Below are 16,629 nucleotides of genomic sequence, written 5' to 3' on the forward strand. Positions count from 1 at the left end.
AGGAAGTTTTCCCACTCTAGCAATTACCTGTAGCTTTCTCAATTCTTCCTTCCTCCCTTCCTTCCCTTGCTTCACTACTTATTTATTGAACATCTGCTATGTGCCAAGGTCTGTGCTAGGAACTAGGGATACAACAATAAACAGAACAGAGGAGAAGATTACTGTCCTCATGCATCTTAAGTTCTGATGGGAAGATAGACAGTATACAAATAAATCAGTCATTGCATGGTACCAAAAAAAAGAAAAAACAAGACATGCTGTAAGGAAAGGTACTGGGTGCCATAAGAGTGTGTGACAAGAGAATGTGGTCCAAGCAGGCTTCTCTGATGAGTGATAATGGAGACAATGCCTGAGGGAAGGAGTTCCCAGGTGAAGAGCAAGTATGAGTCCTTGGGGCAGATGGACCAGCATTTGCAGAGGCCCTGAGGTGGAAAGTACTCAACACCGAGGCACTAAAAGGAGGTGGGAGTGGAGCTCAGAGATGAGAGGGAGGAGAAACCCAGGGTGGCCCGAAGCATCACAGGACCATGGTGGTGCAGAGCCTCATGTGCATGTTTAAGGCCTATTTTTCCATTGGTAGCGACAGGATTCAAGCAGGGAATAGACATGAGTGGAGTGGAGTACTGATAGGACAGCACTGATGGCCGTAGGGAATATAGCATGGAAGAGAAATTTGAGAAGTGGGGTGTCCAGTTGGGAGTTATTGGAGCAGAGGCAAGAGATGATGGCAGCCAAATGGTGACAGTGGGCATTCAGGTGTATTTTAGAGGTAAGATTACTAGATTGGGGGAGAGAGAGAACAGCGTATTCTAAGGGGTAGCTTGGAATGCCCTCCTGGAACAGGCACCTTTCAGGGAGGATAGCATCTGAGAAGGGAACATTATGAGCTATTTCAGTGCATGAACTTTATATTATTTCTGGAACATCCATGTGCAAATGTAAAGCATACAATTAAGTCTGTGAATCCAATGCTCAAAACTAGGCTGAAAATACCTGATTTGGGAGTCATGGGTATACAGATGGGGGATAAAGCCATGGATAAAGCTGATGTCAGCTGGGTAAGAGCATCAATGAAGAGAAAATGGTCCAGAACAGAGCTCAGCAGAATGCTTATATTTCCAGGAGGAGCCAGCCAAGGACAGTGTGAAGGAGCTTCCAGAGACAGGATCAATGTAAATTGCCAAAAAGAGGAGAGTATGTAAAGGAGGGATGGTCAACTGTGTGGATGCTCTGAGCAGTCTAATGAGATGAAGACCAAAGCATGTTTTGGATTTGCCAACATGGAGGTCTTATAGCAAGGCCAGCAGCAGCCGAAACTAGCCTGGGCTGGCCAAAGGCAGAAAGGCAATGCCAAGAGTCCACCCAAGAGGATGGCAAGCATAATCCTAGAATGATGGCAGCCTACCCAGTTAGGCAGTTTTTCTCAGGCAATGTTCAGCTGCTTGACAAAAACCTGGAAGAGATGGATGGTTGGGTTTAGCCTGGCCAGGATTTCACCACACAAGCATGAGAGAGGGAGTGGGTAGGGCAGAGCAAGCACATTGAGAGAGGTGAGATGGTGGTCTGTGAAGTCTAGGTTGGTTAAGGAGGTCAGGAGAGAACACGGGGTCAGTGGAGCTAAGGGACTGAAGGTCTCCATCATGTGAAAGTGCTGAGTCAGTGGATGCACTTGAGCAGGTGAGCTGCAAGCCCAGAAGAAAGCCAGACTTTTGAGACTTCATAGTTTGTGTAATCTCAAGTCCATGTGGTGACCATAGAAATCAGTGGCTTAAAAGAAAAGGTGGAGAGGGTCCCTGGAGATGAGAAAGACAAGGGTCTGCGAGGTAAGAGAAGGAAATGATGAGTTAATGTCAGTGAGGTCATTGTCAATGTCCAGGCATTGACGTTGCTGAAAATTATTGGAGTGGAGATGAAGGTGACCAGTAGGAGCTTGCTGGCTTTCTGCACCAGCAAGAGGAGCAGGGGTCTGGAAGCAACAGTCAAGAACAAGAACTCCTTTCATCGGGAGTAGGAAATAGGCCAGGGAAAGGTCACTAATGGACTTCCTCCGCTTTGGAAGAGAGCCCAGCAATCCCTGGGCAGTGTCTGCAGAGGCGAGCGTGAGGGAGGCTAGCACCCATGCCAGGGGTCTGCAAGCACCGTCCTATGATATGCTGTCTTGCAATTCAAGGGAGGCAGCATGGAACAATAGAGAACACTCTAGATCATACTGAGAGGGGACCGTGCAGGTCAGCTGGGTAGGAGCTGTTTCAAAGAAACAGTGAAGTAAATGAAGATCTAACTAAGCCCAAGGAGACCACAGAAGGGAAGAAGGGCTAAGGTGGCCAGAGAGGAAGAAGTGAGCACTACTGGGTGGCCGCCGTAGTGGAGCAGGACACTGAGGCCTGCAGGCAGGGGATGCTCCAGAAGCTAGTCATGGTGTAACCGCTAGTCCTGGTAGCCCGGCATGGAGGGGCCGCCAGCCTGGTGCACACAGCTTCTAGCAGATTATAGAGAGCTGCTGCTTCAGTGCTGTTCCTCCAAGGGGAAGGAAAAAGAGGAAGGTGCTGGAAAGGGCACTGAGGGCAGAGGGAAGAGAGGGAGGCACTGAGGTGGCCCATAACCAATGTAAGCCCCAGAGCAAGTAAGAAAATGAGTTTCTCTTAGATCCCTACTGGGTTCGAAGACCCAGATCCACCCGTGCATACCAAAGAGAAAGCATACTTACAACTACTACAGGAAGACAGCACAACGGATATTATGAAAGGTAGAGAAAAAATATTTCCACGATCAGAAAAAAAAAAAAAAGCCACCTGTTGTAACTGAGGGGTCAGGGAACTCTTCACAGCAGAAACAGACTGTCCCATGGATGGGGAAAGAATGCGGGGATTTTGAAAGGTAAGGCCACAGAGGTGAAGGAATGGCCCCAGGCCTCCTTGGCAGTGTGGCTACTGCAACAGGAGGTCCCGTACATGTATCTGCCCAGACCCGCTTGCCTCCTGTGGCCTCCATCCAGCCTCAGCCTCGTCCCTCAGGGCCCCATCCTGACTCACTCCTGTCCCCCTTGTCTCTCTGGTTGCAGGACCTATGAGCGACCACGCCCTGAGAGAAATGTCCCACACTCACCGCAGCCCTCTCCTCCCGGAGCCTCTTTCCAGCAGATACAAACTCTATGAGTCGGAGTTTACCAACCCTAGCTGGCCCTCAAGCCCCCAGGACACACACCCGGCCCTGCCCCTCCTGGAGATGCCTGAGGAAAAGGTGAGAAGTCTCCTCCCAGCAGGTCTCCCAGGTACAGAGAAGGGGAGGAAGGGTGATGAAAGACACTGGAGACCCAGCTTCCCAGGGCATGCGTTGCATGATGGCCTGGAAGGGCCACTGCCCAAGGAGGTTCTGCCCCCGGGCAACACAAGGTCACACCCCTGGTTGGTCCTGTTTAGCCTTAAGATGGTAAATGGGGTTCTGTGTGCAAGACGATTTTAAAGACAGGTAGAGAACGCACACACTCACACACCAGTCTTCCAACCAGTCCCCCCAAATGCTTCCCCTTAGACCTGCCCCCTCGACTTCCCTTATTGTCTCCTTAAAGTAAAACCTGTGTTCAAATGCTAGCTTTTAACACTCCATGAACTGATACAATGGAGAGCAACCCAGGACCACTAAGGTTTTTTTTTTTTTTATTGAGATATAACTTAGATATCATAAAATTCACCCCTTTAAAGTATACACTTCACTGGTTCTTAGCATAATTACAGAGTTCACCAAAATCACCGCCAGTGAATTCCAGAATGTTTTCATCACCTCGAAAAGAAACACAGAATACCCATTAGCAGTCATCCTGCGGTCCCCCGTCCCCCACACCTGGCCACTGCCAATCTATTTATTGTCCCTCTGGATTTACCTATTCTGTATGTTTCATGGAAATGGAATCATATAATATATGGGCTTTTGTGAAGTGCTCCTGTCATTTTCCATAGTGTTTTCAGGGGCATCCTTATTGTAGCATGAAAGGGGACATTGTTACCTTTTAGGGCCAGACAATATTTCATGGGATGAGTATACCACAGTTTATTTACTCATTCATCAGTTGATGGACACTTGGGTGTTTCCCCTCTTTGCCTGTCACAAAAATGCTACTATGAGCATTTGTGCAGAAGGTGTTGTGCAGACATGTGTTTTTATTTTTCTTGGGTATATATCCAGAAGTGGAATTCCTGGACCATATGATAAACCTAATGTTTAACATTTTCAGGCACTGCCAAAGTAGCTGCATCAGTGAACATTCTCACCAGCAGTGTACACGTCCTGCCACTCCACCTTCTTGTCAAAACTTGTCATTGTTTTTTTATTATAGCCCAAGTGAAGGTGAACTGACATCTCACTATGATTTTGATTAGTATTTCCCTAATGTCCAATTGATATTGAGCATCTTTTCATATGCTTACTGGCCAGTTGTATATCTTCCTTGAAAAAATGTCTTCTCAAGTTCTTTGCCCATTTTTCAACTGAATTATTTACGTTTTTATTGTGGGGTTGTTATAGTTCTTTCTATATTCTGGATATTAGACCCTTGCCAATTATGTGATTCACAAACAATGTCTCCTACTCTGTAGATCTTTTCACAGTCTTGAAAGTGTCACAAAGATAGAAGCACAAAATTTGTGATTCTAAGTCTGATTTATCTATCAGATTGCTTCCACATTTAGTGTCATATCTATAAGAAACCATTTTCTTATCCAAGGTCATGGAGATTTAGTCCTATGTTTTTTATGTAACAGTTTTATAACTTTAGTACTTACATTTAAGTCTTTCATCCATTTTGAATTAATTTTTATATATGGTGTCAAGTAGGGGTCTAACTTTAACCTTTTACAAGTAGGTATCCAGTTGTCCCAGCACTATTATTGAAAAGGCTATTCTTTCTCCATTGAACTGTTTTGACACTCCCATCAAAAATTAATTGACCATAGCACATGGGTTTATTTCTGGACTCTCAAATTTATTTAACTGATTTATATGTCTATCCTTATGCTAGTAGCATGCCATCTTGATTACCGTAGCTTTGTAGTAAGTTTTGAAATGAAGAGTATGAGTCTTCCAACTTTGTTCTTCCTTTTTAAGATCGTTTTATCTATTCTGAGACCCTTGAATTTCTATATTAATTTTAGGATCCAACTTTCAATTTCTGCAAGGAAAAAAAAAAGGTAATTGGGATCTTGATAAGGATTGTAGTAAATCTGTAGATGAACTTGAGTATTGCCATTTTAACAAGTCTTCCAATCCATGGACATAGGATATATTTCCATTTATTTAGGTCTTTAATTCCTTTTGCTGTTTTGTAGTTGCTAGTATAAAAACACTTGAACAAAACCTTTAGTTTAGTACACAAAGCCTTTTATGTTAAATTCATTCCAAAATATTTTATTATTTTTCATACTATCATAGAATCGTTTTCTTCTTTATATTTTTGGATTGTTCATTGCCCAGGCATAAAAATAAAATTGATTTTTGTACATTGATCTTCTACCCAGGAAACTTGCTGAATTTCTTCACTAACTTTAATGGGGTTTTTTGAATTTTTAAATAGATTTTTTTAAGAAGTTTCCATATAGGGATCCCTGGGTGGCGCAGCGGTTTGGCGCCTGCCTTTGGCCCAGGGCGTGATCCTGGAGACCGGGGATCAAATCCCACATCGGGCTCCCGGTGCATGGAGCCTGCTTCTCCCTCTGCCTGTGTCTCTGCCTCTCTCTCTCTCTCTCTCTCTCATGAATAAATAAATAAAATCTTTAAAAAAAAAAAAAAAAAGAAGTTTCCATATAACAGAATGTGCCATCTGCAAATGGAGATAGTTTAAATTCTTTCTTTCCAATCTGGGTTCCTTTTGTTTGTTTGTTTTTCTTACCTAGTTGCTCAGGCTAGAACTTGCAGTACAATGTTGAATAGAAGTGACAAGAGAACCAACATCCTTGTCTAGTTCCTGATCTTAAAGGGAAAGCATCCCATCTTTCACCATTACCTATCATAGTAGCTGGGGTTTTTAGTAGATACCCTTTATTAAGTTGAGGAATTTCCTTTCTATCCCTAGTTTGTTAAAAGTTTTTATCAGGAAAGATTGTTGAATTTTTCAAGGGATTTTTCTGTGTCTATTGAGATAATCTTGTGGGGTTTTTTCTTTCATTAGGTTAATATTATAAATTATTGATTTTTTTGTGTGTTGAAACAGTCTTGAATTCTGAGAATAAATCCCACTTGGCCGTATAATTCTTTTTATATGTAACTGAATCTGGCTTGGTAGTATTTTGTCAAGAAATTTTGCATCTATATTTACAAAGCAGATTGATCTGTGATTTTCTTTCTTGTGATGTCTTTGTCTGGCTGTGGTGTTAGGGTAATACTAGTCTCATAGAATGTGTTAGGAAGTGTTGCCTTCTCTTCTAGGCTTTGAAAAATATTATTAATTCTTTAAAGATTTGGCAGAATGTGCAAGTGAAGCCAACCGAACTTGGGATTTTCTTTGTAGGAAATGTTTTGTTTGTTGTTTTTGTTTTTGTTCTACTAATTCAGTCATTTACTTGATTATCAGTCAGTTCAGATTTTCTGTTTCTTCTTGAGTCGGCTTGATTGTTGGTGCCTATCTAGGAATGTATCCAGTTCATCTAGGTTAACTGATCTGTTAACATACAATTATTCATTTCTTTAGAATCCATTTCCTTATAACCCTTTTTATTTCTTGAAGGTTGATATTAATGTCTCCTCTTTCATTTCTGATTCTGGTAATTTCCATCTTCTCTTTATTCCTTGGTCAGTCTAGCCAAAGGTTGGTCAATTTTGATAACTGCAATTAACCATCTTTTAGTTTCATGGATTTTCTATATTTTTTCTTCTCTATTTCATTTATTTTCATGACAATATTTATTATTTCCTTCCTTCTACTTGCTTTGGGTTTAGTCCATTGTTATTTTTCTAGTTTCTTAATGTGAAATGTTAGGTTGTTGACACAGGATATTTCTTTTTTTTTTTCACAAAGGTCTTCATACCTACAATTTCCTTCAAACACTGCTTTAGCTGTATCTCATAAGTTTTAGTATGTTGTGGGGTTTTTTTTTTTTTTCATTCATCTCAAAGTATTTTTCTAATTTCTCTTCTGTTTGCCTCTGTGATCCATTGATTATTTAGGAGCATGTTGTTTAATTGCCACATTATTTCCCAAATTTCCTTTTGCTTTTGATTTCTAAATTCACACCATCATGGTCAGAGAACATACTTTGGAGGCACCTGGCTGGCTCAGTTGGTAGAGTGTACAACCCTTGATCTTGAGGTTGTGGGTTCAAGCCTCACATTGGGCACAGAGATTACTTAAAAATAAAATCTTTAAAACAAGAGAGAACATACTTTGTATTATTTCAATGCCTTTAACTTTACTGATATTTTTTTTACCAGTAAAAATATTTTACTTATCTTATGGCCTAACATATGCTGTGTATTGGAGAAGGTTCCATGTGCACTAGAAAAGAATTCATATTGCCTTCATGAAGGAGAATTTGTGGAGATCCTTACTCTATCACTTCCACTAGTATCCTCCAGACACTGAAATCTTAATATAAGGAGGACTATAGACCATCAGTGTATAATAGAAATATAATGTGAGCCACATATGTATGTTTAAATGTCTATTAACCACATTTTTAAAGTAAAAAGAAGGTAAAATTAATTTAATACTATATTTTATTTAGCCTAATATATATGGATATATATAATATTGTTATTTTATCATATAACCAGTATAAAGTATCATTGAGATATTTTACACATTCTCTTTTCATACTAAGTCTTCAAAATCCACTTAGAGACCATCCTGATTCAGATTAGCCACATTTTAAGAGCTCAATAGTGATATGTCCTATTGGCTATGCTATAGGATAGTGTAGTTTTAGAACAAGTACTCCTGCCCAAGGAGTCTGCAAATAGAATTGAGGGGGTTTGAGCTTGGATGGGGAGAATAATTTATCTGTATTTCACTAACTTCCAGTGAACTTAAGCACTTATTTGAATTATAAACATAGCAAATAAACAACAGCTCTATCAGTATTACCTGAGATTGTGGCCATTGTCACAGGTTGGGTTCCCCTAGAGGCTGACTTTGAGGTAGAGATTTGCATGTAGAAACTCTACTGGGATGTGCCTTTGGGGTCAATACTTGTAGAGGAGGAAGGGCAGCAGGATTAGGCAGAAGGAGAAGTTGGGCTATAAAGGAAGAGTTGGGCGATAAAGGCCCCAGGCAATCCTATGGTGAGATTTGGATCTCAGGTGGGCCTGTAATGTTGCCCTGAGTTGTTGGGGTGAGAAGGCCTCACATATTCACTCATTGTTACTTTGAAATTATAATAGGTATTGGATTGGCCATACCTGTATGTCTATCACAGGCATATTTTTTTTTTAAGTATATAAAGTATATATACTATATAAAGTAACTGTTTTCTTTGCAATTCTATTTATTTTATTCATTTCCCAACATTATTCTGGAAAAAATAACGTACACAGTCCTGGAAGAGCTGGCCTGCGTGCAGCACTCTGGACAGCAATAGAGTGGACAGGTGTCTTAGGATCATTTATCTTTATCAGAACACCTGACAAGCTTCCATATCCCCAAATACCCCTGCCCTCAAAAAGCTGTATTATCTGATAGTTTGTCATGGTTTCTCTTAAAAGGATCTCCGGTCATCCAATGAAGACAGCCATATTGTAAAAATGGAAAAGCCCAGTGAAAGGAGTAAAAGGAGAGAAAGCGGGGCAGCCCATCGGGGCTCTGCAGGCATGGGGGGCATCAGCCTCTTCCAAGCAGTGGGCTACCTCACAGGGGAGATGAAGGAGTGCAGGAACTGGCTGAAAGGTAAACCGATGCCCCAGGAAGAAGCAGCCAGGCTGGCCTGGGAGACAGCACCCCCCTTGGGCCTGGGTGGAGGAAGCTGCTCCTTTGCTCACTCATGGAGAAGACTCTCAGCTGGAGTGCTCTCACCCTGAGTTGGCTGTGGGTGGATCGAATGTACCCTACTGACTTGGAATTCCCATGGTTTCAGAATTAAATGCACTTCACTGATTTTAGTTATTTGGCCTAACTCTTTGCCCCTACATGGAGTAGATACAGTACTACCACTTTAGCTACGTATGAGCCATTTCCCAATGGCTGTTCCTTCCCTGGTTCCACAGCCACGTATTATGTGCCAAGAATATATTGACCTCACCCTCCCTCATGCTCTAGGGTTCATTCTCTCCTTTCAATGCCCTTCTTCTCCTAGTTTCCCTCAATTAAATACTGCAACAAACACCCCTACCCTCCCTACCCACACCTGTATAGGCTGTCCTAGAAACCAAGCCAGAGACTGAGGCAGAATGTATGTCCTCTCTTCTAGACCTGGCTTCCTCCACGTCTTAATTCAATACTGATTCCACAGCTGGACTAATATCATTTCTTTTCCAACGTCTTTTCTCTAGACTACTTTCTTTGCTGCTCAGATACCAGCTTTCAACTGAGTCATACAGTGCAACACGAAAAGAGAGTTTCCTTCCCTCCTCATCCTTTCCCTTGGACCAATAAATTTCCTTTGGAATGCTCCTGAGGCTTCCTTGCCAACCAAGCTGATGGCTGGAACGGCGTTAAATTGGTCTCAGAACGGTGCCTCAGTCTGTATGGCAAAAACACACCCACTGTGGACTGATTGCCTAGCCACTCAGAAACTCAGGCTGGGGGGTGGGGGGGCAGGCCAAATGAGACAAATGTCCTGGCTTCTGCATCCCTGTTTGCCTTGGTTGCCACGCCAACCAGTGGTCCAGCAGGGAAGTACCGGCTGCCCCCTACTGATACTTCTGCCTATCTCTTTCAGATAAGCCCCTGGCCATGCAGTTCACAGACTGGGTCCTGAGGGGGACTGCTCAGGTGATGTTTGTCAACAACCCTCTCAGTGGACTCATCATCTTCATAGGGCTCCTGATCCAGAATCCCTGGTGGACAATTGCTGGGGGCCTAGGGGCAGTGGTCTCAACCTTAACTGCCCTCACCCTGAACCAGGACAGGTGGGTCCCTGTCATTGGTGGTCGTGGGGTCTTAAGGTAGACAGGTAGAGAAGTGTTTACTTGAGTAATCAGCCAACCTTATCCTACCAGCCAGCCCAAAGTCTCCTGAAGATCAACTTTCAACAGGTCACTGGAGGTCTCTACAGAATCAAACAGAATTAAACTACTCCTTTGCTCACAGCAAGTGACAGCACTGGGCTCCTTTGAACTGTAGATCCTTCTAGAAACCCTCCCTGGGAGGCAGGTGCAGAGGAACACTTAAGCGGCTCTTCCCTCATGGAGCCTACCATCTAGTTGAGGGAAGATGAGGAACTGGCAAGAAATATCTCAGAATAACATGAGACAGTATGTACCAGAAAGCTCAGAAAAGACAGACATTTCTGAGGGTGGAAGGGGATGAGAGGGGGCAGCCTTTGAGCTGGAAACATGGGATGTGAGAGAGAGGAGGAAAGGACAAGAGGAAGGATGGTGCAGAGGCAGGAGGCAGCTAGAGGAGGGGCTGCAGAGTCCAGGAACAACAACAAGTAGTATTTTATGTAACTTGACCATTTCCACAGACTTTGCCCGACACTGTTCCAACAGTTCTCAAACTTTCCTAATGGCTAGAATCATCTGGGCTGACTATTAAGAAACATGTCTTCTTCAGGCCAACCCCTTCTGTTCCCTGCGATAGTCCCATTCAGTGGGCCAGGGAGGGGGTGTTTTTAACAAGATCCTTCTGGATGCTTCTGATCATCAGAGAAGTTTGGGAATGCCCATATTTTTAGTGTTTTTCAATTTGGGGGGGATTCTTCTTTTTTTACATATTTTTTTATTTTTTTTATTGGAGTTCAATTTGCCAACATATAGCATAACACCCAGTGCTCATCCCATCAAGTGCCCCCCTCAGTGCCCATCACCCAGTCACCCCCACTCCCTGCCCACCTCCCTTTCCACCACCCCTTGTTGGTTTCCCAGAGTTAGGAGTTTCTCATGTTCTGTCTCCCTTTCTAATATTTCCCACTCATTTTTTCTCCTCTCCCCTTTATTCCCTTTCACTATTTTTTATATTCTTTGGGGGGGGGGATTCTGATCCATTTGTGGATCACAAATTGTCAGCAGTATTTTTTTAAATCAAAATACTAGGATAAAATAAAACAGATTAGAGTAATCAGTATGTAGTAGATATTCTGTGAAATTTTTGTTTCATTAATGTTGGGATGTGTTGTGTATGTGGGGGAGGTGTATATGTAGAGAGAAAGAGAGAACTGGGTCGTGCTATCAAATATATTCCCTCTGTGGGTCACTGTGAAAAAGATTGAAAAACACTGTCATGCCTTGTTACATGTGATTCTCACCGCCACTTCCCAAGGCAGACAGTGAAGGTAGGAGGATCCACACTTCCCAAGTGAGAGAAAAGAGACTGTGAAGGGCAAGGTGTTCACCTAAGGTGCCGCAGTCAGGGGGAAGCAGGGCTCGGGCTGGGACACTTGGCCTGCATCTCCTAGGGTGAGGTCACACTCTCCGTGTCACATAGACAGCATGAACAGCAAGGCCAGAGGCACCCTGGTGAACCCAGGGAATGGGGAGTAATCAGAGTTAATGGTGTTGTAACCAACATCACACCTCCTCCAGGCCCACCTGACATTCCAGATGCCACCAAGGCAAATTTGTGAGTCGGCTTGTCTCCCCTGAGAAGCCTTTCATGCATCTCGCAGGTGGCCTTGGGGGACCACTGCAAGTCTAGCAACCCGGGAGGCCAATCCAAATTGGATGACTGAGAGACCGAATTCTTTGGAGTGCAGTGACATAAAAAACAGGCTCAGCCAGGATTTTGTGTCTCTCTTTCAACCACTGGGTTCCCTATTCCTACTTCTCATGGGCAGCCCCTCCTAGCCCCATCGTCCTCATCTGTGAGATTTGTGACTTACTAGCTCACTTTCGAGGAGCCAGAGTCCCTTCCTGCACTGACTGTCTGAATCTCTGACTTTCCTCCCAATTATGATCAACTGGAAAACTTGCCAGGCCATTCAGAGAGCTGCTTCACAGACATCAAAATTACAGCAGAGACACAAACCATGCCTGCCAAGTCCTCCCAAACATCTTTGCTAAGACAAGAATGGACCTGTTTGGCTTCCAAAGCTCTCTCTGATGGGCCCCAACATATCTCCCACTCAGCATCGCACTCTTCCTGAATGAGCACTTTTGCCTCTATCTAATCCATTGTTTCAAATCTCTCCTCCCCCAGGGAGCCACCCCTGATTTACCCCAGTGCTCTCTGAACCCTCCTTTCTCACTGGACAACTGCAGAACATATCTCAATAACTCTATGGGACAGTTCTCCAATACTTTTCTGAGTCTTCTCTCCCAGGCAATGTTCTAAGCATGTTCGGGACGGGAAGTCCATTCTGAATGTTCCACATGCTACTACAGTGACTCGAAAAGATTCCAGCTTCATTGCTGATAGGCCAAGACCGTGTCTGACACCATACCTTCAAAGCTCTAGGAGCCCTACAGCATCCATGCACACATCTTTCCAGGGAATCCTGATGTCACCACTGTCCCCAACAAAGCATGGACACGGCCACATGTTCTCATCACAACCTCTACCATCCCTCTCCACCACCCCTACTCTCCAACGCCCATCCCCCTGACCACCCCTATTTCCTGTCCACCAATCTTATTCCCCGTTGCCTCCTCCACCAGCCCTATGTCTCCCCTTATCCCTGCTACCTTGCCCCCACTGGCCCAGAGGCCACTTCCCAGAGAGGAGCTTCAGGTCAGCGACACTACTGCTGCACCGTCCTGATGGGATGTAGTCCTCGCAAACACCTTCTTGGCACCAGGGCTAAACCTAATTTTATATCCTTGATAGTCAGAGGGGGACGTAAGGTCATGGGTTTCATTTTGACAGCCAAGCCAATAGGCCTCCAAGGGGTGAGTAGAGAAGTGTTCTGGGAGTGAACTTCCCCAGGGAGGGGCAGCTATGGATGTCGCCCTAATTTTGTCTCCCCTGTGCTCCCTTGTTTAATTCCTACTGTTCCCACTACACCTTGCCCCTAGGGCTACAGGACAGCCCCTAGTGGGCTTTTCTCAGTTTGCCTGAAGCAACCAGTCTTAAAACCAAAAAAGTACTAAATGCTACTAATGCTGACCAGAAATGGGAAAATATAGCTAAACTGCAAACACACTTAAAAATAATTGTTTTCCCAAACATGGGTTTCTTATTTACAGAGAGATTTTCTAGTTCTGAGGACGTTCTGGACCCCAAGGGTCTTGCCCGCGAGCCCCCTGCCTATCTCCAGCTGCCCCATATGATCCTGGCCTCGGGAGCAGCACCCCCCACACACTGTCCAGTGGCCCATACAAGTGTCTCCCACAAGTGTCTCATGTTCAGCTTTTTCGGTGACTGTCCAGAGACTCCCCATTCCCCCCAGTCTAGCTGAGCCCATCTCCTGGCCCCTCCAGAGCTGAGAGCTCCCCTCGTTCCAGACCTCAGCCATGGCCTCCACTGGATGCAGACAGTGAGGGGGGGAAGAGCTCTAACATTGGCACATGTGCATTCCACAACAGACGTTGCCTGTGGTCACACTGATGTCAGACAGACGAGCTGCAGCTCAAGTCAGGGACAGGGGGATAGAGTGCTGCACACAGAGCTCAAGCTCAGGCAGGGGTCTTCAGGGCCTGGCCCAGTCCATCCCTCATCCCACTCCCCATTCCCCCAGCCAGCAGAGCTATGGGCAAGGGCAGTGTTTATCAGCATCAGGGAGGGAAGTTTAGGTGCATGTAGACTTCCCTGATGAGATGAAAAGAAAGGATAGACTCAGGCTTGGATTCACCAACCTCCAGGGCCCTGCCTGCCCTGCCATGGGGAGAGGCACCTGCACATCCACTCAGGGATGCATTGTCCTCCAGGAGAGGCCAGGTGACAATTACAGCCTCACGCAGTGCGGGATCTCCTCCCTCTTCTCTTCCTCTCTCCTCCCTGTCTCCTACACACACACACACACACACACACACCTTCCCCAGTGTCATAGCTCAGGTTTCTATTAGATCTCCCACTATATTTAGCCATCTGAAACCCCCCCTGAGAAGCCAAGGGGAGAGCTCAGAAGCAGTGAAGAGACTTAATCCTAGAATGGCAGGGTAATCAGGTCTGTGGGGAGGGGGTGTATCGAGGAAGGTGCTGGGAGCTATGTGACTGCCCAACATTCATTCAGGAGTAAGCTGACTTTTTTCTGGGAGTACTGGGTGGGGGGGAGGGTGGGGAATCCCTATAAGCACCACCAAATTCAAATGCAAAGTAACTGCCCCTATCCCCAGGTCTGCCATCGCCTCTGGCCTCCATGGGTACAACGGGATGCTGGTGGGACTGCTGGTGGCTGTGTTCTCTGAGAAATTGGACTATTACTGGTGGCTTCTGATTCCTGTGACCTTCACAGCCATGACCTGGTAAGACACTCATTCTTTCTGCTCACAGACCCACAGGGCCCCAAGTTGTGTCTTACACCTGACAGGGACGTGAACCCTCCTGGAGCCCAGTGCTTCATAGGCTGGCTTGTCCCACAAGACACAGTGAAAATCCATGAATTTGGTTGCAACAAAGCAGATCAGATCATTTTTTTTTATTTCGGAATAAGAGAGACCCTTTAGAGCAGCAATGAGCACAGGTTTTTTTATTGTGCTAATAATCTTCCTTGAATGATAGTTTTAATAATAAAGGCTAACATTTATTGAGTATTTCCTACAAGCCAGGCACAATGCTAAGCCAGGTCAGGTTATAATTGTCCCCAGTTTACAGAAGGGAAGACCAAGTCATGAAGAGGTTAAGTAACTTAACCCCAGATCGTATTTTTACAAAGTTTTTGATGATGAACCCAGAATCTGCAACTATAAAACTCCAGGCTACGTGGGAATCATCTACACCGTGGCCTCAGCAAGGTGATAAAGCTATAAACTCGTTTGTGACAGAATCGGAGCTCTCTTGGAGGGGACTATCGGTAGTGAAAGCATAGAATCTTTGAACAAGAAGCATCAGTTAAGATCTTGCTGTGCAGTCACCTCATTTTGCAAAGGAATAAAAAAGTCAGGAGGAAGGGTCTTGGAAACAAATATTGGTGGAGACCAGGGGCATGCTAGGCCTTAGCTCACCCTGCATCTGTGGCCTGTCTGTGGTGCCTGAGGCTTTTATCACTCCTGTGCCCCAGTACCAAAGGACAGGAGCCTGAGGTGTCCCGTGTCCTCCAGACCGTGCCCTGCAGCTCCGAGACATGCTGACTCATTTTTAACATCTCTCCTTAGAACATATCTTTCTTCGGTTTCTAGAGTTTCTAAAACCCGTTAATTTAATTTAGTTTAAGTATTGTTGTATTACTTTTTAGGAGTACTTGTAAATGAATTACTACGTTGAGCATTCTGAGCAATTCAAGTTTCTTCTTAGGGTTTCTGTCTTTATGAAACCATTGGAACCAGAAGCTATAGCAGTCATTTCTGTGGAGATTTTTCTCAGTGCCCCCCACCTGCCCCCTTGTAAGGATTAGCAGACCTTCCTTATCTTCATTTGCATCCCTGTGGTTTACAACAACACAGATGAAGCCTCCCAGAAGCTGCATGGCCAGGCTGCAATGGGTGGCAGTGTGTCTCTAGTGTCCCCATCCCCACCCCCACTCCCCAGGTTAAAAGACAGAAAACCATCCAGCACTCAACTCTGTGCTGCTATTTCAGTGCGTTCGCTAATCTATTCATGTAGGACCTAAAACCTGTAAGGTAGGTATTAGGAATGCCATTTTCCAGTTTATCCAACAAACAAATATTAGCTGAGTGCCTGCTATGTGCAGGGACTATTCTTGTGAACAAGAAATGGCCTCCATCCTCTTGGAGTTTATGTAATTCTTGACAAAGATAGAAATAATGCCCCCCAACTAGTTGAATAAAAAGAACATGTCAAGATTTGATAAAAGCACTGTGAGGAAAGGCAAACAGGGTGAGGGGACAGAGGGTGATTCCAGACATGAGTGGTCAGGGAAGGCCACTTCATAGAGGGCACATTAACGCTTTCACCTAAATGATAAAGGGCAGCTGCTGTCTGGACATCTGGTACAGGATGCTGCAGGCAGAAGCAGTGACATGTGCAGACCCCAACAAAGGAGTGTCTGTGTTCAGGAAATAAGACCATAGAGGGGCTTGCCCCCTGTGAACAAAGAGAAGTGGCAGGAAAGGAGGGCAAAAGTAAGTGAGACCTAGATTCCATTTGCTTTGAGGATCCAGTAAGCTTTTTGGTTTTATTACAACTGTGATGAGAAGCAGCTAAAGGGTTTTAAGCAAAGATGTGATAGGATAGGGTTTAAATTTAAACAAACCACTTGTCTTGCCATGTGGAGAATGGATTTTAGCTGGAGCAAGAGTGGATGCTGGAAGCATCGTCCGGAACCCACAGAGAAATGAGAATGGTCTGGGCAATGGTGACACACAGGAAGGTGGTGAGAAGTGGTTGGGCTTGGAATATATTTTAAAGAAGGTGTAGGCAACAAGACTCGCTGGGAGGCTGTGGTGTGCAGGGCGGGTGGGGAGAAAAGAAAATCCAGTAGACTCCTGTAGTTT

The 16,629-nt window shown here is 44.7% G+C and overlaps 1 protein-coding gene across 3 annotated transcripts in view; it reads left to right on the plus strand.

Annotated features, from left to right (window-relative positions):
- The window catches only part of SLC14A2 (solute carrier family 14 member 2), a 487,566-nt gene that overhangs the window by 430,919 nt on the left and 40,018 nt on the right, over nucleotides 1–16,629 (plus strand). For all 3 annotated transcript variants that reach the window (XM_072732278.1, XM_072732277.1, XM_025996872.2), the window contains 4 exons: nucleotides 3,062–3,240; nucleotides 8,689–8,869; nucleotides 9,861–10,050; nucleotides 14,353–14,481. In XM_072732278.1, coding sequence (XP_072588379.1) covers nucleotides 3,067–3,240; nucleotides 8,689–8,869; nucleotides 9,861–10,050; nucleotides 14,353–14,481 — 674 coding nt within the window. In that variant the 5' untranslated portion in view covers nucleotides 3,062–3,066. The remainder of the gene's footprint in view (nucleotides 1–3,061; nucleotides 3,241–8,688; nucleotides 8,870–9,860; nucleotides 10,051–14,352; nucleotides 14,482–16,629) is intronic.

Source organism: Vulpes vulpes, chromosome 13 (assembly GCF_048418805.1).
Source record: "Vulpes vulpes isolate BD-2025 chromosome 13, VulVul3, whole genome shotgun sequence".
Classification (NCBI taxonomy): Eukaryota; Metazoa; Chordata; class Mammalia; order Carnivora; family Canidae; genus Vulpes; species Vulpes vulpes.